At 38.7% G+C, this 22,139-nt stretch overlaps 1 protein-coding gene across 6 annotated transcripts in view; it reads right to left on the minus strand.

Annotated features, from left to right (window-relative positions):
* The window catches only part of ZRANB3 (zinc finger RANBP2-type containing 3), a 305,721-nt gene that overhangs the window by 112,693 nt on the left and 170,889 nt on the right, over positions 1-22,139 (minus strand). For all 6 annotated transcript variants that reach the window (XM_062186061.1, XM_062186026.1, XM_062186034.1 and 3 more), the window contains one exon: positions 20,638-20,723. In XM_062186061.1, coding sequence (XP_062042045.1) covers positions 20,638-20,723 — 86 coding nt within the window. The remainder of the gene's footprint in view (positions 1-20,637; positions 20,724-22,139) is intronic.

The following is a 22,139-nucleotide window of genomic DNA, read 5'->3' on the forward strand; positions in this document are numbered from 1 at the left end:
AATCAGTAATTTAAGCTTTTGCCTTATGAAAGTAGAAACAGAAGAGTTAACTAAATCCAAAGTAGGCAGAAGAAAATAAATAATGAAGATTAGAGCACAAATTGATGAAACTGAAAACAGAAAATCAAGAAAGAAAAATCAACAAAACATAAAGCTGGTTCCTTGAAAAGATCAATAAAAACTGATAAACTTCTAGTCAGGCTCACTAAGGAAATAGAAATGATACAGAAATGAAAGTGGGGACCTAACTATGAATCTCTATTATTCAAAAGGATAATAAAAGGAGGTACAACTGTAGGTCCATGAATTTAATAACTTAGAAGAAACAGATCAATTGCTTGAAAATCACAGCCTGCCAAAACTCATATAGAAGACACAGATGGCTTGAATAAATCCATATATGCTTAAAAATTGAATCATTGACCAATAACCTTCCAAACAGAAACACAAGGTCCAGTGAAGTCACTGGGAAATTCCACCAGTTAAAGAAGAAATTATACTAATTCTTCGCAATTTCTTCAAGAAATTAGACACAGACATAATATTTTCGATTTTATGAGGTGCAGAAAGAAACTTTTGGTATCACTTTTTTTTTTTTTTTTGATAGGCAGAGTTAGACAGTGAGAGAAAGGTCTTCCTTTTCCGTTGGTTCACCCCGCAAAGTGACCGCTGAAGACTGCGTTGCGGCTGGTGTGCTGCGCCGATCGGAAGCTAGGAGCCAGGTGCTTCCTCCTGGTCTCCATGCAGATGCAGGGCCCAAGCACTTGGGCCATCCTCCACTGCACTCCTGGGCCACAGCAGAGAGCTGGACTGGAAGAGGAGCAACCGGGACAGAATCCAGCGTCCCGACCGGGACTAGAACCCGGGGTGCCAGCACCACAGGCAGAGGATTAGCCTAGTAAGCCATGGCGCCGACCCCGGTATCATATTCTTTTAAAAATATTTATTTATTTGAAAGGCAAAAAGAGAAAAAGTGAGAGAGAGAGAGACAGACAGACAAATGTAGATATCTCCCATTTGCTGGTTCACATCTCAAAAGCCCACAACATCTAGGGTTAGGCCAGGTTAAGCTGAGAGCTGGGAACTCGCACAAGGGTGGCAGATACCCAACTACGTGAGCCATCACTGCTGCCTTCCAAGTGTGCATTAGCAGTAAGCTGGAATGGGAAGCAGTGTTGGATCCTGAACCTAGGCACCCCAATATAGAATGCAGAGTACTAAGTATCTAACTGATACACCACTCACTCCCTATGCATTGCCTTCTTATCCCAGTTTTTAAAATTAGTCTTCCTTGTCTCCCTCCCTCCCCCCTTCCTTTCTTCCTTCCTCCCTCCCTCCCTCCAACCCTTCTTTCCTTCCTTCCTTTTATGTATGCCATGCTCAAAACTGTACCACAAAAGGGCAAGCACTTGTTCTTGCAGTTAAGCTGCCACTTGGGAAGCCCAGATCCTGGGATAAACTGGATTTGAATCTCAGCTTCATTTCTGATTTCAGCTTCCTGCTAATTCACATCCTGGGAGGAAGCAGGTGATGGCTCAAGTACTTGGGTTCCTGCCAAACACATGGAAGCCTTGCACTGACTACTCAGTTGCTGGACTTAGCCTAGTCCAGCCTCAGCTGTTGCAGGCATCTGGGGAGTGAACCAGTGGATGGGAGATTTCTCTTTCTCCATCTTTCTGCCTCTTAAGTAAATAAAAATGCATAAATAATATTTTTAAAGTTTTTTCAGGTACATAACTTATTGGCATGTTGTATAAAAATTTTTCTTGAATTGTTGTCAAATTAAAAAAAATCAAAATTTTACCATAAGTGAGCTATAAGATGTAGAAGAATCATTCAGAGATTATTCTGTAGTCCTGTACATTTCAACTTTGTTTCTTCTCCATTACTTACATCCTTTCAGCATCTGGTCCCATAGAAATGTTCATGCTGCAATATGTCTGCCGGCCTAGCACCAGGAATATTCCTGGAAGCCATTCTTACACAGGATTTGCTAGTAATAAATTAACTATATACATAAAAGCAGCACTCTACACCCAGACTAAATATACTCCCAGTGCAGTCTCCTGTGATCCTGATCCCCAAATGCTTGCTGACACTTCAACAGAACAAAACACACAAAAAACTAAAAGCAGAGGAAGTTGGACTGAAAAGAGATCCTTTCATCTATTAAGAAGAAATTGGTCTACTTCTATAAACTTAACAGGGACATATGATCCAGTGAAAATCACAAAAATCTCTCCAAAGGGCCTTCAAATGACCATGTAAGTGAGAGATTCTCAAGTTTAAGGTTCATTAGTTTTATGACATAGCAAGAAAATTATAAACCAACTTTGTAAGTGTAATAGCAAATGGGAAAAGCATATAGAGCAAAGAGAGATAAAGCATAAATTAAAAAAAGACATTTTAAAGGACAAAGTATAAACAATATGGTTTAGCATGGAATTAAAACATAAGGACACTTAATTCCTATAAAAATTAAAAATAACAAGAGCAAAAAATTGCAGATGTCCCTAAAGGAGTTATGAAAAATAAACCTTTTGGGAATGGCATAGCTATTTTCTCACTCAGATATATAAATTCATTTCTTCTTTTTAAAAAATGAATAGGAATGAAACAGATAGTTTGTAAGACAATTGTTGCTTTTAGCCCTTGTTTATACTACTGTGGAACTGTGGTATTCCTATTTTTTACTTGTTGAATAATACGGTTAGTGGTGAATTAAGCCTGTGAATATAGAGTAGATTAAAATTATGTCTTTGCAAAAACTGATGAAAGGGACAGAGGGGAGGGAGGGAGACAGTTTGACAGGGAAGGAGAGAAATGCGGTTGTCTTCTTGGAACTGAACCTATGGAATGCATGAAATTAATAAATTATAAAAAGACAAAAATTAAAGTCACTTCTTCTTTTCTAAACAACAACAACAACAAAAAAAAACCCCAAACTTTTTCTTAATTTTTCTTTTTGATCATGTGTTTTTTTTTTTTTTTTTGACAGGCAGAGTGGATAGTGAGAGAGAGAGACAGAGAGAAAGGTCTTCCTTTTGCTGTTGGTTCACCCTCCAATGGCCGCCGCGGTAGCGCACTGCAGCGGGCGCACCGCGCTGTTCTGATGGCAGGAGCCAGGTGTTTCTCCTGGTCTCCCATGGGGTGCAGGGCCCAAGCACTTGGGCCATCCTCCACTGCACTCCCTGGCCACAGCAGAGAGCTGGCCTGGAAGAGGGGCAACCGGGACAGGATCGGTGCCCCGACCGGGACTAGAACCCGGTGTGCCGGCGCCGCAAGGCGGGATCATGTGTTTTAAAAATGCTTTTCCTTATACATATTTGGCATTAGTTTATGATGATGAAATATAGGAAGTTTATAGCACAAAATATGCATGTTTATCCGTGTTCATGAATGTACACAAGAGTTAATGTTTGAATGTGGAAATCATCGTCTGACTTTTTAATTTAATTTTTTTATTTATTTGATAGAATTAGACAGTGAGAGAGAGAGAGACAGAGAGAAAGGTCCTCCTTCCATTGGTTCACCCCTGCAAATGGCTGCAATGGCCGGAGCTACGCCGATCCAAAGCCAGGAGCCAGGTACCCCCTCCTTAAAGACCCCCTCCCGGTATCCGACACCGGTGCAGGCACCCAAGCACCTGGGCCATCCTCCACTGCTTTCCCAGGCCATAGCAGAGAGCTGGACTAGAAGAGGAGCAACTGGGACCAGAACCTAGCACCCATATGGGATGCCGGTGCCGAAGGTGGAGGATTAACCAAGTGAGCCACGGCACCGGCCCCCACCATCTGACTTTTTAAAGGTAGTGCTGTACATTGCTATTTAATGCTATAATTAGTAATCCAATGGTAGTTTTTTCACTCGATGTTGCTATATGGGCAAAATGTTGAAACCTTTACCTAATATATACTAAATTGATCTTCTGTATACAAAGAGAATTGAAAATGAATCTTTACATGAATGGAAGGGGAAAGGGAGCGGGAGGGGGGAGGGTTGCGGGCGGGAGGGAAGTTATGGGAGGGGGGAAGCCATTGTAACCCACAAGCTATACTTTGGAAATTTATATTCATTAAATAAAAGTTTAATAAAAAAAAAAAAAAGGTAGTTTCTCTTGTATTCATTTATAGCAATCCCTTCCTGCCACCCTCAGCTTCTGGCAACCATTCATCCATTTTTGCCATTGAATTTTTCACATTCTAGAATGTTATACAATGTAAATAGAATCATATAGTATGTAGCATTTTAAATCTGATTTCTTTCACTTGGCACAATGCATTTGGAAGTCATATATGTTGTTGGTTGAACTGGGAGTTCATTCTTTTTTATTTCTGAGTAACACATTCATGGTAGGGATATATCACCATTTATGAAAATCCTTCAGTTGAAGGACAATTTGGGTTGTTTTGGGGCTGGCGCTGTGGTACAATGGGTTAAAGCCCTGGCCTGAAGTGCCAGCATTGCAAGTGGGTGCCGGTTCTAGTCCTGGCTGCTCCTCTTCCAATCCAGCTCTCTGCTATGGTCTGGGAAAGCAGTAGAAGATGGCCTAAGTCCTTGGGCCCCTGCACCCATGTGGGACACCTGGAAGAAGCTCCTGGCTCCTAGCTTTGGACTGGTGCAGCTCCAGCCATTGCGGCATCTGGGGAGTGAACCAGCAGATGGAAGACCTCTCTCTCTGTCTCTATCTCTCTCTATAACTCTCTTTCAAATAAATAAAATAAGTCTTTAAAAAAAAAACAATTTGGGTTGTTTCTAGTTTTATGTGATTATCAATAAAGCAACTATAAACATTTTCATATGGGTTACTGAGTGAACTGTTTTCATTTATCTTGACTAAATACCCATGAGAGGGATTTCTAGATTGTATGGTAAGTATATGTTTAATTCTTTAAAAACTACCATACAACTGTTTCCAAAGTGGCTAAAGACTTTTTATTCCCACTAGCAATGTATAGTTTCCAGCTGTTCAGCATCATTGTCATCATGTGATATGTTAAAAAAATCTGACACATTCTAATGCATGTGAAATGGTATCGCATGGTGGTTATAACTTGGATTTCTCCCATGACCAATGATGCTGAGCATCTTTTCATGTGTTTGTTTGACCTCTGTGTATCTTTTTTAAAAAAGAGCCTCTTTCTTTCTTTCTTTCTTTCTTTCTTTCTTTCTTTCTTTCTTTCTTTCTTTCTTTCTTTCTTTCTTTTCATTTCAAAGGCAGGGCAACTAGAGATAGAGACAGACTCAGAGAGAGATATCTTCCATCTGCTGTTTCACACCTCAAATACCTTCAAACGCCAGAGCTATGCCAAGTAGAAGCTAGGAGACTAGAACTCAATCTGGGATTCCCACAAGGGTGGCAGGGACAAAAATACTTGAGTAACCATCTGCTGCCTCTTGGATGTGGCAGCATAAACCCCTTGTGCCTTAACTGCCCCAGACTGCTGCATATCATCTTAGGTAAATGTCTGTCTAAATATTTTCACTTCTTTTATATTAGTTTTTCTTTCTTATCACTAAGCTTTTTTTTCTTTTTTTTTTTATCACTAAGCTTCGAGAATATTTAACATATTCTTTTACTAAATTTCTTCTGTATATTTACACATGCATCCATTATTTTTATGCATAAATCTATATTTATAAATCTATATTCACATATTAACATATAATAAGCATATAAGAATATATACATACATATATTCTTTCATAAAACACGCGGTTCAAAAAATGTCTCTTGTGGTTTGTAGCTTGACCTTTGATTCTTTTAACAGAGCCATTGGAAGACCCATTCTAAGTCTTGATGAAGTTAAATTAATCATTTTTTGCCTTTTATGGTTCATGCATTTTGTGTCATATGTAAAAAAATTTTGCCTAATGCAAAGTCCCAGAGATTTTTCTCCTTTGTTTCCTTTAGGAAATTTTATAATTTAGGTTTTACACTTAAGTGTAATTCCTTTATAGTAAAATTTTGCATATGGTGTGAGCTATGGGTTGAAGTTCTTCATCTCTTTGCATAAGCATAGCCAATTTTTCCAGGAGCATGTGTTAGAAAGACTAGCTTTTCTCCACTGAATTCCCTTATAGCTGTCAAAAAACAATTACCCATACATGTATATTTCTAGATATTTCTATCTCATTCCACTGATTTCTGGAGGGGGTCTCCTAGCATTTCTTTTTCAAACTATTTTATGGTCAGGATCAAAAGGAGCTGGATAAACTGAGGCAAACTACTAACCAAGACAAAGTACTCCTTGAATGACAGGGAAAAACATGAATCCAAGAGTTTTTCTTCCAGCTAACTATTTAGATGAACTTAGTAGTAAATTACAAATCTACTTGGATCTATTAAAAATATATTATCTTATGAAATAAGTTATAATGTGAATCATCAGTCCTTTTGAAAATTTGACGTTAGAACTATGAGTATTCTGACAATAATATCTTCCATGACAAGCCACATCTTATTTATCTCTGTATTCCCAGCATCTAGCTAGCATGGGTCCTGCTATATAACAAATAACGTATAATTTAATTAATAAATGGATGAACTTACTAATGAATATACCCCAACAGTTTTAGGAAATAATAAGTTTTGAGCAAGTAACCACTAGAGCAATAACTGGTTTGGAAACGGATACACAATTAAACACGGTAAAGTAATCACATTTATTATGTAGTATTATGAAAACCCTTCTAATATTAAAGGAAAGGAATTTGAAAGATGTCAATAATGGCCGGCGCCGTGGCTCACTAGGCTGATCCTCCGCCTGCGGCACAGGCACCCAGGTTTTAATCCTGGTTGGAATGCCGGTTCTGTCCCAGTTGCTCCTCTTCCAGTCCAGCTCTCTGCTGTGGCCTGGGAGTGCAGTGGAGGATGGCCCAAGTGCTTGGGCCCTGCATCCGCATGGGAGACTAGGAGGAAGCACCTGGCTCCTGGCCTCGGATTGGCGCAGCGCGCCAGCCATAGCAACCATTTAGGGGGTGAACAAACGGAAAGGAAGACCTTTCTCTCTGTTTCTCTCTCTCACTGTCTAACTCTGCCTGTCAAAAAAAAAAAAAAAAAGTCAATAAGAACAAAGAGAATGAGAGAAAACATGAGATGAAATTCAAACCAATTTTTAGAAAGGTGAAATCAAGTAGAGGGTATGTTCTGGTGAAAGTATGATTAACTAAATACAAACATCCCTAATCAAAATGAATGTTGGGGGAAAAAAAAGTAAATCTGGGGCAGACATTTGACTCAGCAGGTAACCACTTTGAGATTCCAATATTGGAATGCATGATTCTAGTCCTGGTTGCTCATCTTCTGATCCAGCTTCCTGCTAATGCAATTCTGGCTGGGGGTGGGAGGGGGGGCAGCAGAAGATGTTTAAGAATTTGGATCCTGCAACCAAGAGGGAGATCTGGATTGTATTCTCAGCTTCTGGCTTTAGCCTGTCCCAGCCCTGGATCTTGTGGGGACTTCAGTAGTGAACCAGCAGATGGAAGATCTCTTTATGTCTCTCTGCCTTTCAAATAAAGTGGAAATAAACAAATAAATAAATACCTGTTAAAAAATATGAAAATACCAGAACAAAGTGAATGACATGAACATAATACCATGCAATGTGAAATACTTCAAGAAGCAGAAAACTAAACCCAGAAATCTGACTCTCAAGGACCTGAAGAGAGATCTCCACAAAACCATAGTATGTCTCAAGGATTTAAAGTGTCTGATTCCTTAGTAGGTGTGGGCAAGTACGGCATGGTAGCTCAAAACAGGGGCAATGGTTGAAAACCTGTATAAGGAGTGGTTAAATGTTAATATTCTTTGCCTAATCCCATGTACCATGTAACTGCCTCTCACTGGGAGACCTCGGTTTTATTCTTAAAAAAAAAAAAAAAAAAAAGAAGAAGAAAAAGATTTTAGTTTTCCATCTGCTTGAGAGGCAGAGATAGAGACAGAAAGAGCTCCCATCTGCTGGTGCCCAAATGCCTGTAATGACTGGAGCTGTGCCAGGGCTGCAGTCAGAGCACAATGGCAATGCAGGTCTCCCACATAGATAGCAGAAAACCAATAACTTGAGGCATCCTAGGGTCCACATTAGTGGGAAGCTGAAATCAGGAGCCAGAGTGGGGTATCTAACCCAGGCACTCCAATGTGGGATGCAAGCTTCTTAACTACTAGCCCAAATGTCAGATTCCAGGGTTTTATTCTGTAGAGCAACTGAAACAGAAAGTCCAATCCCATGGAAACAAAGGACAGTAGGAGGTAGGGGAGACATGCCACATGGAAATCAAGGAATTAAGATAAAATCTACACACTGAGCACCAAGAACATTATCTCCTTTTCCTTATTCATACCACACAGATGGTAGTCATGCTAAACCTTCCCAAACTCATAACTGAAAAATGGATGATTCTTTTTTCCTTTAAAAACATGAAAAATCACAGAAATACGGCCTCTATGTATGACACTTGGAGGTTCCCCAATGAAAAGTCCATCCATTTCTAATCAACAAGTTCTTCTAATCATCCTTTTACAGTTTAGCCTTAAATATGAATGGACATGTAAGAATCAATTGATATGGAGGAAAACCTCCCATATAAACAATAGACAACAAAACAAATAGAAAAAAAAAATCAGAGTAGAAAGTGAAGAAATGCAGAAAGAGAAGGTCAAAACAACATCCCCTGCCACGCAACAATATATAATTGTATCTTCAGAAATAAAGAAAGATCTTTTTTTTTTTTTTGACAGGCAGAGTGGATAGAGAGAGAGACAGAGAGAAAAGTCTTCCTTTGCCGTTGGTTCACCCTCCAATGGCCGCCGCGGTAGCGTGCTGCGGCCGGCGCACCGCGCTGTTCCGATGGCAGGAGCCAGGTGCTTATCCTGGTCTCCCATGGGGTGCAGAGCCCAAACACTTGGGCCATCCTCCACTGCACTCCCTGGCCACAGCAGAGAGCTGGCCTGGAAGAGGGGCAACCGGGACAGGATCGGTGCCCCGACCGGGACTAGAACCCGGTGTGCCGGCGCCGCAAGGCGGAGGATTAGCCTGTTGAGCCACGGCACCGGCCCAGAAATAAAGGAAGATCTTGCATCCAGAAATAAGAGTCTATGAAAAAGGAACAGAGAGGCCGGCGCCGTGGCTTAACAGGCTAATCCTCCGCCTTGCAGCACCGGCACACCGGGTTCTAGTTCCGGTCGGGGCGCTGGATTCTGTCCAGGTTGCCCCTCTTCCAGGCCAGCTCTCTGCTGTGTCCCGGGAGTGCAGTGGAGGATGGCCCAAGTGCTTGGGCCCTGCACCTGCATGGGAGACCAAGAGAAGCACCTGGCTCCTGGCTTCGGATCAGCGTGATGAGCCGGTCGCAGCGGCCATTGGAGGGTGAACCAAGGGCAAAAAGGAAGACCTTTCTCTCTGTCTCTCTCTCTCACTATCCACTCTGCCTGTCCAAAAAAAAAAAAAAAAAAAAAAAAAAAGGAACAGAGAATAAGAAAGTAACAACTAGACAATAAAGAAGTAAGTGTGGGGGCCAGCAATGAGATGCTCGCATCCGATTTGGCCACCAGTTAGAGTCCCAGCTGTTCCACTGCTGATCCAGCTCCCTGCTAATTCGCCTGGGAAAGCAGCAGCAGATGGCCCAAATCCTTGGGTCCCTGTACTCACATGGGAGAGCAGGGTGATGCTCCTGGCTCCTGGCTTCAGCCTGCCCCAGTCCTGGTTGTGACAGTCATTTGGGAAATGAACCAGCGGATGAAAGATCTTCCTAACTCTCTCAAATAAATATCTCTTTAAGAAAAGAAAAAAAGCAGTCAATGTTACAGTACTAACATGAAAATTAGGATTTCTAGGAATTCTAGAAAGAGAGATTAAAAGACAAGAGAAGAAAAAGTTAAATATAAATAACTCCCAACATAAGCACTCACAGTTTGAGACAGAAAGGGACAGCACTCAGCAAATGAATAAAGGGTAAGGGACATCCCATAAGCTTCCAGTGAAGGAAGAAAGCCAAATAAATGTAAAACATACAAAAGATCCAAAATCCGAATGACACTGTGATTTTTTAAAAGATTTATTTATTTGAAAGGCAGAGTTTCAGAGAGAGGGGTAGACAGAGAGATCTTTCATCCACTGGTTCATTCCTCAATTGGCCACCAATGGTCAGAGCTGGGCTGGTCCGAAGCCAGGAACCAGGAGTTCCTTCTGGGTCCCCCAGATGGGTGGTAGGGACCCAAAGACTTGGGTCATCTGCTGCTTTCTCAGGCGTACTAGCAAGAAATTGGATTGGAAGTGGAGCAGCTGGGACTCGAACTGGTGCCAATATGGGATGCTGGCATCACAGGCAGCAGCTTTACCCATTATGCCACAACACAGGCCCCAACCCTGTAATAATTTTGGTTTACTGAAGATAATGGAAGAATGAGTTCAGATGCTGTGGAAAAATCATTTCCACCACAAAAATCTATATACAGCCTCAATCAAGGGAGAGATTACCTACACAAAATAATTAAAAACATTTATTTTCCATGTGCTTTTTTTCTTTTCTTTTTTTTTTTTGAACAGGCAGAGTTAGACAGTGAGAGAGAGAGAGATAGAGAGAGAGAGAGAGAAAGGTCTTCCTTTTTCCATTGGTTCACCCCCCAAGTGGACGCTATGGCCAGAGTGTTGCAGCCGGCACACTGTGCCGATCCGAAGCCAGGAGCCAGGTGCTTCCTCCTGGTCTCCCACGTGGGTGCAGGGCCCAAGGACCTGGGCCATCCTCCACTGCCTTCCCGGGCCACAGCAGAGAGCTGGATGGAAGAGGAGCAACTGGGACAGAATCCGGCACCCGGGACTATAACCCGGTGTGCTGGCACCGCAGGCGGAGGATTAGCCTATTGAGCCGTGGCACTGGCCTTCATGTGCTTTTCTTAATATGCTACTGAGGGATACATGCCAAGAAAACTGGGATATAGGACAAAGGGAAATAAGGCAGAAAATGTATAAGATGACTCTGGAGCAGCTCGTCAGTTATCAAGGAAGCAATAAAAGGCAACTAGTGTTTTATCAAAGGAACCACACTGAAGATGGTCCCATTTGTCAAAACTGGGAAATTTGACAATCAATAAGGATAATAAATGAAATGGAATAAAAAGACAAGTTAAAAATAAAACCCCTCAAATACTCAACGATGAGGATAAACAGGGAACTTCCTCAATTTAATAGTATCTATGAAAGAAAAAAATGTAGCACAGGAGAAAAAAATTAGAGAAATCAAAATGAGTGGAAAACACCCCTGTTCATGAACTGCAATACTTAATACTATTAAGATGCAAAATGGGGGCTGTGTTGTGGTACAGCAAGCTAAGCCACCATCTGTGACACTGGCATCTCATATGTCACCAGTTCAAATCCTTGCTGCTCTACTTCAAATCCAGATACCTGCTAATGCAACTGGGAAAGCAGCAGCAGATGGTCCAAATGCTTGGGCCCCTGCACCTATGTGGGAGACCCAGACAGAGTTCCAGGATCCTGGATTAGGCCTGACTCAGCTCTGGCTGTTGGGGAATGAATCTGCAGATGGAATTTCTCTGTCTTTCCCTCTTTGTAACTCCTTCTTTCAAATAAATAAATAAATCTTCAAAAAAAAAAAAAAGGGCAAATTTTCTCAAATTTATAGTCAATGTAATTTCTATCAAAATCCTAGTTGGTCTCTTTATATAAATTAACAAGTAGACATAAAAATTTATATAATAGTGCAAAAGACTCAGAAGAGCCAAAAGTATCGTAAAAAAGAACAAAGCTGGAGAAACTAAACACTTAAAATTTCCAAAACAAAAAATTCCTTTGGGCATCATTGAAAAATGCCAGCAAAACAAATCATTATTTTGAAAATTAGTAACCGAAAAGGAACGGTCAGCATCTACCCTGCCTTTCCTAAACAAAGGGAACTGAGTGTCCAAATAATAGATGAGGAGCCATTCTCCTTTGTGTTAACTTTAATGAAGAAACAGTATTAGAATACCACCATTTTGCAATGTCTAATGATTTAATAATCATGTGCTAAACATCAACAGCTGCTTACTCACAAAAATAGAGGCTTCAGATTTAATGGACTTCCTTATGAAAGACTGCTATAAAGTAGAATTGCCCCAAAAAATTCAAGTCTCCAGATCTTTATAGAAATATGACAGACAGAGAGTATTTTAAAGAACATTTTGGGGAATCCTACAAAATCCAGATTAAAGAGCCAATTCAGAGTCTCAAACAAATTTAAAAATTTTTTAAAAATTAAAAAAATAAATAAGTAACTAAAACATGGAAATGGAGCAGAAACCTGGAAATTAAGAGACACTTAAGAGAAACTTACTGCTTTTAATGTGTGAGCCTTACTTGGGTACTGATTCAAACAAGGGGAAAAATTGCTTTACAAAGTCAGGTGAAAATGCACAATTGTGACATTCAGAAGACAACTGGAAACTTGAAGATTTACTGGATTTTTAAATGACATTAGGGGATTATTGTTATTTTAATGTTTTAAAGTATAATACTGGTATTATAATTTTCTTTTAAGAATCCTTACTATTTAGAGATACATACTGAAATAGAAAAAAGGTAGAAATAAATAAACTGCATAAACATTTTACTTGTTAGTATAAAAAAATTAAGATACTTTCTTTCCATTTTGATTGTTATAGAGTAACATATATATGTATATTTTAAAACTTCCCACTCCTATTATGCCAAAATCTAACTCTCTAACAAATTCTATGGCTTGATACTAGTTTTGCCCTCTGAAGTTACCAAGACAAAAGCATAATTCCTTTAAAACATGACAGATCTTTAAATATTTAAAGTCTGGTTCCCCTGAGGTCTTCTCTTTTTCCACTTCCTATAGGCTTCTTAAGATCAAGCACTACGTCTTACTCATCTTGCTATCGCCGGCAGCTCTATAATAATGTTTTAAATATAGTAGGCAATCAATAACATTAGGCATCTGTAGAGCTGAATATGAAATTCCCTCATTATTCTGGCCACCCTTTCCCAGATGTTTGCATTTCTTAAAAATGTTTCCTAAAATAGGACTTTTAATTTCTTCTCAGTTCCTTGAACTTATCTCGAGTGACTGACCTTTTAAAATCTGCTCCAACCATTCTACCTCTATGGCTATAATCCAGTTTTCAAAAACAACTCCATCAGGTAATCTCAGACATTACACTCTACTTACCCCATTCTTCCATGATGCATGTTCATTTATACCTAATATATCTTTATTATCTCATGAAGATACTTTTGTCAACTGCTCTGCTTTTTTCATATGATATTCTTCCAGTCTTCACATTCTTCCTCACACCATTGTGACTCAGACCATATGTTCTGATCACTATAGGCTAACTTTCCTTGTCCCTTGGACCAAACAACATAAATTGGTAAAAAAATTCAGTCTTTTACAGAGCCAAGTGAACCCATTTTCAGGTCTGCACCATGCTACTGAGTGTTTCTGGGAAAATCAAAGCTTAAATCTGGATTTGCTAATCTCAACTGTATACTTAGGGCTGCTAACAATCCCATCATACTAATCTCTTAATCTTTTTTTTTTTTTTTATTTGACAGGTAGAGTTATAGACAGTGAGAGAGAGAGACAGAGAGAAAGGTCCTCCTTCCATTGGCTCACTCCCCAAATGGCTGCTACAGCTGGCGCTGCATTGATTCGAAGCCAGGAGCCAGATGCTTCTTCCTGGTCTCCCATGTGGGTGCAGGGGCCCAAACACTTGGGCCATCCTCCACTGCCTTCCCGGGCCACAGCAGAGAGCTGGACTGGAAGAGGACTAGAATCCGGCACCCATATGGGGTGCCAGTGCCGCAGGCAGAGGACTAACCAAGTGAGCCACGGCGCAGGCCCCTAATCTCCTTATCTTATTCCAAATTCAGCAAAATTTGAAACCGTGTCAAATTTCATCAAATTTTTACATCTCTTTTCATTTCTCTAAATATATGACTGTCCTTTCATTTCAGAGAAAATATGTCTTGAGATGTAACCTACTTCAACTTCCTGTCACCCAAGAAATGAAGGTATATTCCCCAAAGATATACTGTACAACCATTACAAAGGAATTTATATATCAAAAAAAAGACAAAAAGGAAAACATAAAACAACATTTTGATATATTACCATCTTTGTAAAAAATACAAATTTACTGGAACGTACCCACAGCTTCTGTGGAGAGATTACAAACTATAACCCATAGGGAGAAGAATTTAGTTGAGAGGGACTTGTCAATGTATATTCTATACATAGAACCAAAATTCTATAGGTTTAGAATTTTGAATCTTGTGAAAATACTTCCTAAAAATAACAAACAATACTTGCAAATCCAGGGCTGTCACTGTTGCACAGCAGGTTAAAGCCCCAGCCTGCATCACTGGCATCCCATATGGGAACCGGTTCAAGTCCTGGCTGCTCCTCTTCTGATCCAGCTCTTTGCTATGGCCTGGGAAAGCAGATGGTCCAAGTTCTTGGGCCCTTGTGTGGGAGACCTGGAAGAAGCTCTTGGCTCCTGGCTTCGGATCAGCTCAGCTCTAACGGTTGCAGTCATTTGGGGAGTGAACCAATGGAATGGAAAAATTCTCTCTCTCTGGCTATACCTCTCCCTGTAACTCTGTCTTTCAAATAAATAAAATAAATCTTTAAAAAAATTACTTGCAAATCTAATCACACTTGTCTCTTTTGAGCTTTGAAACCTCATATTGTAGGGCTTGGGAGTAGAAGAATGGGAAGTATTATATAATGGGTAAAGAACTTCAGTTTGGGATGTAGAAAAAGTTCTATAGATAAATTTTGTTATGTATAATTTTCTGTAATAAAGATTCCTCAATAGTGATAAATAAAAAATAATTATAACGTCCTACAATGCCTTCTTATTGCCATTATGATGAAAAACAGACTTTTGTAATATGATCCCTGCTTATCTCAGTGATTATCTTAAGATCCTCTGTCTTTAGTGCTGAATATTTAGCTGAACTGGACTTCTTTTAGTTACTCCAAGGCATAGCAATCTCCCTTCTCTGGGCCTTAGAACATAAAATTCCTTTGCCCCAGAATGCAAACAAGTATCTCACTCACACAGGGGATGCTTCTTGCTTCTATGACTTCTTTAGTTTGTTATTCTCTGCCACAAATCCCTTTCCATATCTTTTATGACACTTATCACAACTGCAATTATCTGGTTAGTACTTGACTTGAAACTCAGTGAAGGCTGGGACCATGTAGGTCTTGCTTCCTGATACATATCCAGTGCCAGTCAGTACACACAGCCCAGCACACAACAGTCACCATAAAAATTTTTTTTTAATTCATAGATTAATTTTAAGTCAAACCATATTCCAGATGTAGTCTATTCAATGAGTAAAATAGAACTAACCCTTAGATGAGGGTTATTCAAAACTAAAGGTCATTTTGAACCAAACTATTTAAGGTCTTAAACTCCTTCCACATAAAACTGACTTTCCAAATATAAGTGCAGAATACATCCTATTAATTTTTATCTAATTTTTCTTCAAACTTATCTTTGTCATCCAATATATTAACTATTTCTCTCAGATTCGAACCATTTGCAAATGGCATAGACATGATCTCGATTTAGCCACAGGTATGAACATTAAATGAGACAGTGCTGAGGACAAAGTACAGTGCAATTTCATAAGAGGCATTTCTTGAAGCTGACAATGACCCATTAATGAACACTCCGTGGAAATAGCTATAAATACCTTTAATGTGTATTATCACCAAGCATTTTCCCTCTAGTAAAAAATTTAGACAGTTAATTCTCCTTAGATGTAGAAAGGGCATAAAATATCATAAAGAAAGTTCATAAAATTTGATAAATTAGATAAATCACCACTAAAATGTTCTGGGATATACTTAATCTCTAAGTATAACATTAGAGAGGACATGTGTTCCAATAGTGAATCTTTTGAGTGTAGCTTCTGATAACGGGATGTTTGGCTGTGTTATCTATATGTTCTCTTATTAATAAATTAATATTTATTAAAATTTCCACTTCCTAAATCTTTCTCATTGCCAGCAAAAATGACAAAAGGGTAAGAGAAAGTCAGATATAGGGCAAGCCATTTAACCTCATCCAGCACCTACAAAATGGTAAAGGGGACTGGGTGATCTCTCAGGTCTTTTCTAAAAACTGACCACTCGGTGTGCTGATTGAGAACTGAATGTGCTGTGTTCTCCTAACCATATTTGTATTTACAGTTTCCTCTAAATTTAACCCAGTAAAGTGAATGATGTAAAGCATTCTGGATAGAAATATTTTGGTTGACTAATACTTTCTCTGTTCCTCTCAAATCACACTAGGTAGGGAGTTACCTATACCCTGACTTCTCTCCAAATGATATTGCATTATTATGCTGCTGCTGTTTGCTATTACTTAGGTATTCAATAAACTTTATAAAGACAAAGTTACATTTTTGCTGAAGCTTTACTTAACTTTATTTTCAATATAGTCATGACATTTCAAATATAAAATATGGGTCTAGAACTGAATAACTAACCATAATTTGCATTCTGCAAAATTATAGTGTGAAAATGACACCTTCACAGAATCAAAACATTATGAGAAAAAATATAGCATTCCACAGACTAACTTAAAATGCCAGGAAGTGCCTTATTCTGAATCAGTCTACAAAACCATAGTGCTTTCAAGGTAAAGAAGTTGAAGGACTAAAAAAACTTCTGAAATGGAACCCAGAACAAAAAGTCTTTTCAGAAGCATGATATTAATCTTTTTTTTTTTTTTTTTTGACAGGCAGAGTGGACAGTGAGAGAGAGAGAGAGAAAGATCTTCCTTTGCCGTTGGTTTACCCTCCAATGGCCGCCGATGATCCGAAGCCAGGAGCCAGGTGCTTCTCCTGGTCTACCATGGGGTGCAGGGCCCAAGCACTTGGGCCATCCTCCACTGCACTCCACAGCAGAAAGCTGGACTGGAAGAGGGGCAACCGGGACAGAATCCGGTGCCCCGACTGGGATTAGAACCTGGTGTGCTGGCGCCGCAAGGCGGAGGATTAGCCTAGTGAGCCGCGGCGCCGGCCTATGATATTAATCTTGAAATGGGTTTCTTTAGAAAATAGGAAACAGGACACAGTTTCCACAATGATAGAGTATTTCACAAAGACAAGCCTTTCTTTGAAACAGTACTTACACTCATAAGTAACAAAAAGACAGGTATATACTTTTGTTGTCCTATGACAAGTTCTTGTTGGGAAAAAAAAAGCCACTTACAGACCACTTGGATTTTTACAGTCCCCCAATTTTAAATCCAGTAAGCATGTTTATTTTATGTAGGCAAACTTCCAGCATCTATAGCCTGCAAGAATCATGATTACAGGCTCCTCCAAAATTCTGACCAACATAGAAAACAGATTTTTCATGGGAATAAAATTAATATTTAGGCATGATGTACTAGGAACCACAACTTCAAGGAATACAACTAGAAGGAACTGAAACTCTGAATCAAGATAGCCTAGTAAAAAAGAAATGGATTGCAATACATAAAAATAAATTCAGTCCAGAAGCCTCCTAGATCTATGACATCAAAGATCTTGTCTCATCTAAACAGGATATGTAATACAGTCAGAGAACAAGCAACAGTATGAGATGCTCATACTCAGAAAGCATCCTTTCCTTCACCTTTGAAATAAAGCCTTTCCCTAGAACAATAATTGTCATCTGAAAAATGCTATGCGCTAAATGGCTAAGACTGACCACAATCCACCAGTGAATGGAATACAGCGTTAACTTCCCCCAGTTATATCCACCCACACCAAACCAGAATATTGTTCAGAGGGAACGAAGAGGATAAGAAACTAACAGTTTCACAACAGATGCTACTGTAGATTTCCAGGTGGAAGGAAGGGTCAAAACGTCACTTTTTAATTTCCAAGTATTGTTAAAAAAAAAGAAATCACTTGGCAAAGACTAAAGACTACTTTGATCAAACAATTACCCAAATTGGTTTAGAGCTTAATTAAAACTGATTAATATATACCTACTTCACCCCAGTCACAAAGCTATTTCAGCTTAACATTCCTAACAAAAATTAGCCAAATGACACTAGATTCTCCAATTTTTATTTTACACAGTATTACAATAAACATTACAGTGAAAACTACATAAGAACTTTTCTTAGGAGTTCCATGAGTTTAAGAATAATCTTTGTTTTGCTCATAATTTAAAGTCAAAATGAAGAAGACCAGACTTTGAGGTAGGAAAGTTATCCACATATGCAGTCTAGCTCTATGCACTCAGGGAATGCCATATTTACATTGTGAGAAATCCTTCTTCAAGATGGTTGTGCTGCTTATTTTTTAATACCATATTAATTTTCATGAGCAGTTTAAAGTTACATCTGAGTAAATCCATCAGCTTGGCAGCTTCTGTGAATTTAGCAAGAGGAATGACATCATCCATGTGCAGGAGGTACATAAGGACAAACAGATCTAATTTCCAATGACCGAATAAATAATGAATAGTACATGACAGGTGCTGTACTAGACACTGGGAAAATAACCTCGAGAAGACAAATGTTCTTACTGTTTAGGAGCTGCTAAATAGTAACTCATTCCAGTGGAGAACGCAATGTGAGCTATGTTCCCTAACAAACCCATTTCATGTCACTGAAATATGGTTCCTTATAAATCTCCAGCCAGCTAAGTACTCACATTATGGCTGAATAGTTGAACTTACAGCAAGCAAAGCAGACTCCACAGTGCCCAATGGTTTCTACAGAGAAGACCCAGGCTTTCACCTGGGTCAGGGGCTATCATGTTGAAAATTCTGGGATTTCCAGACAAAATTAAAATGTTCGCATGTGTGTGTGTGATGTATGTGGTATCTGTTAGTAGGTATAAACACTTTTTTTAAAAAAGATAACACAATTTTCTGTAATTTTTTCTTTCATTAATGTATCTTAGACATTCTTTGTTATCAGTATATGCTAAGTTGCATTAATTTTTCTTTTTCTTTTTTTTTTAAAGATTTTTAAATTTATTTATTTGACAGGTAGAGTTACAAACAGTGAGTGAGAGAGAGAGAGAGAGAGAAAGGTCTTCCATCTGCTGGTTCACTCCCCAAATGGCCGCAACAGCTGGAGCTGCGCCGATCTGAAGCCAGGAGCCAGGTGCCTCCTCCTGGTCTCCCACGCGGGTGCCAGGGCCCAAGCACCTGGGCCAAGCTCCACTGCCTTCTCAGGCCACAGCACAGAGCTGGACTGGAAGAGGAGCAACCAGGACCAGAACCCGGCACCCATATGGGATGCCAGCGCCACAGGCAGAGGATCAAGCTAGTGCGCCAGGGCGCCAGCCCCTAATCTTTTCTAAGACTGTATAGTTTTCTTTTATATGGATGTACCCATAATTTATTTAGTAAGTCTCATACTGATTTGGTTAATGTCAAGAAGTTACATACTAAGCATGCAATTTTATTTATAAATATGTATATATATAACCATATGGTTTTGTAAATATATATATGAGGGTACTTCAAAAATTAAAAGGCAAATTTATTTTAGTGCCAAAAATCCAAGATCCATGCATAGTTTTATCATGATATTCATTTTATATGAACTTTTTAAACAGCTCTCATATGCATGGAATTCAAAATATGTAGCAGGAGATGAAATGTGGCTTTACCAGTAAGATCCTGAAGACAAAGCACAACCAAGGCAATGGTTACCATGCAGTAGAAGTGGTCCGGTAAAACTAAAAGCAGACCTGTCACGGGCAAAGGTCATGGCAACAGTTTTGAGAGGATATTGAAGGCATTTTTCTTATTGACTTTCTAGATGGCTAAAGAATGATACTATCTGCAGTGTTTTAAGAAAGTTATCCAAAGCATTAGCTGAACAATGCCTGGGAAAGCTGCAACACAGAATCCTTCACCACAGTAAAGTTCTGGCTCTCTCATTTTTCTCATCAAACAATGATAACTTTGCAATAGTTTTGATGGGAAATCATTAGGTATACACCATACATTCCTGATTTGGCTCCTTCTGAATTCTTTTTGCTTTCTAACCATAAAGTCTTAAAGGAAACTCACTTTTCTTTAGTTAATAATACAGACAGCAATAGCATTATTAAATTCACAGGACCCTCAAATCTTATGGAATGGACTAAATAGCTAGTATCACCACTTATAAGCGTCTTAAAGTTGATGGAGTTTATGGTGAGAAATAACTTATTTTTTTATTCTTTTAATTCCATTTCCACAAACTTTTTGAAGCTTTTTTATATATATGTAGAAATAAAATGAAATGATTTTATATATGTATAATCATACATGCTTTGTCACATACAAATTTTTTGTATCAAAATAAATTTATTTTTTAATTCTATTTCCATGAACTTTTTGAAGTACCCATATATTATCTAGTTGATAAAAATAAATAATTTCAAAAATTAAAAAGTGGAAATAAAAAATATACAAAAATTCTAGCATTATCTTTAAGTTTTATAAATTTTACATATAGATCATTCACACAAACTTAAAGAATTTATTCCATTGGTACCAGAAGTTTGAAAAGCACTGGAAAAAAATAATGACTAATAAAGCTTACTATTCACAGTAAATACATAAGGAAAAAAGTTTATAGAAAATAGTATCTTATACCTGACATGTGCATTACAGTATCTTTTGGCATACTCAGTCCACGTCCCAAATTTTTGGGGGAAGAGAGCTTCAATCTGCATAAAGAGCTGAAACAATACAAGTATGCTCAATATGTTGTAACAGTTTTAAGCAAATTATTATTACATTGATTAAAAAGAAGTTAATAAAATGGTACAAATTGTGAAAAATCTACTTCTTCCCTAAGGCCTTTCCTTCTTCTCCATGCCCAACTCTGCCATACCATTCTTCAGGGTAAATTGTTATCTTTTTCTTAAATATGCTTACAGATTTTTACGCATATATATATGTATATATTTTCTTTTGTTCAAATGAAGAGAATCATACATGCTGTATACAACTAAAAATTTGGCCCTCAAAATATGTCTTTTTTTTTTTTTTGACAGGCAGAGTGGACAGTGAGAGAGAGACAGAGAGAAAGGTCTTCCTTTTCCATTGGTTCACCCCCCAGTGGCCGCTGTGGCCGGCGAACTGCGCTGATCTGAAGCCAGGAGCCAGGTGCTTCTCCTGGTCTCCCATGCCGGTGCAGGGCCCAAGCACTTGGGCTATCCTCCACTGCACTCCCGGGCCACAGCAGAGAGCTGGACAGGAAGAGGAGCAATCGGGACAGAATCTGGCACCCCAACCGGGACTAGAATCTGGGATGCCGGTGCCGCAGGTGGAAGATTAGCCTATTAAGCCGCGGCGCCAGCCTCAAAATATGTCTTAGAATAACTTTAAAGTACCTATGTTTACTTGGTTATGAAAATTATATAAGACATGCATCATAATAATACATCATTTACAGACTGAATAGGAACCCTCTGTTATATAGATGTACTGCAAAATATTTAAATGTGACTCCTGATACTAGGCATATAGGCTGCTTCTACCTTTTATGCAGTTATAAAAATAACTATGTAACTTTGTATGTATACATACTGTATGTATGAATATACAGGGGTAGGAGTAGGTATTGATATCTACATCTATTAGCCATTAATCTTTATATTTGTCTATATTTGTGTTAAAGGTATTATAGGACACATTTTCAGAAACAGAATAGCTGGGTTTAAGGTTATGCTGTTTAATGTTTGATGAATATTACCATGCTGGCCAGTCTTGTCTAAATGTATACTCACCTTAACAATATCATGAAATCTTTTCATTTTTACAACTCTAATAGGCTGCACAGAGCAGTATCTCACTGTTGTTTTAATACACTTTTTGAAATAGCAGACTTTATTGAGATACAGCTCATATACCCTAAAGTTCACACTTTTGAAGTACACAATTGAGTGACTTTTAGTACATTCACAAAGTATACATCAATCACCAATCTCTGATTCTGGAATACTTTTATCAACCAAAAGAAACTCTATACCCATTAGTAGTCACTGCCCATTTCTTCTCCCTCAGATCCTGAAAACTATTAATCTATTTTTGTCTTCATGAACTTTCCTATTCTGGATATTTCATATAAATAGAAACATATAATACGTAGT

Source organism: Lepus europaeus, chromosome 1 (assembly GCF_033115175.1).
Source record: "Lepus europaeus isolate LE1 chromosome 1, mLepTim1.pri, whole genome shotgun sequence".
In the NCBI taxonomy this organism is placed as follows: Eukaryota; Metazoa; Chordata; class Mammalia; order Lagomorpha; family Leporidae; genus Lepus; species Lepus europaeus.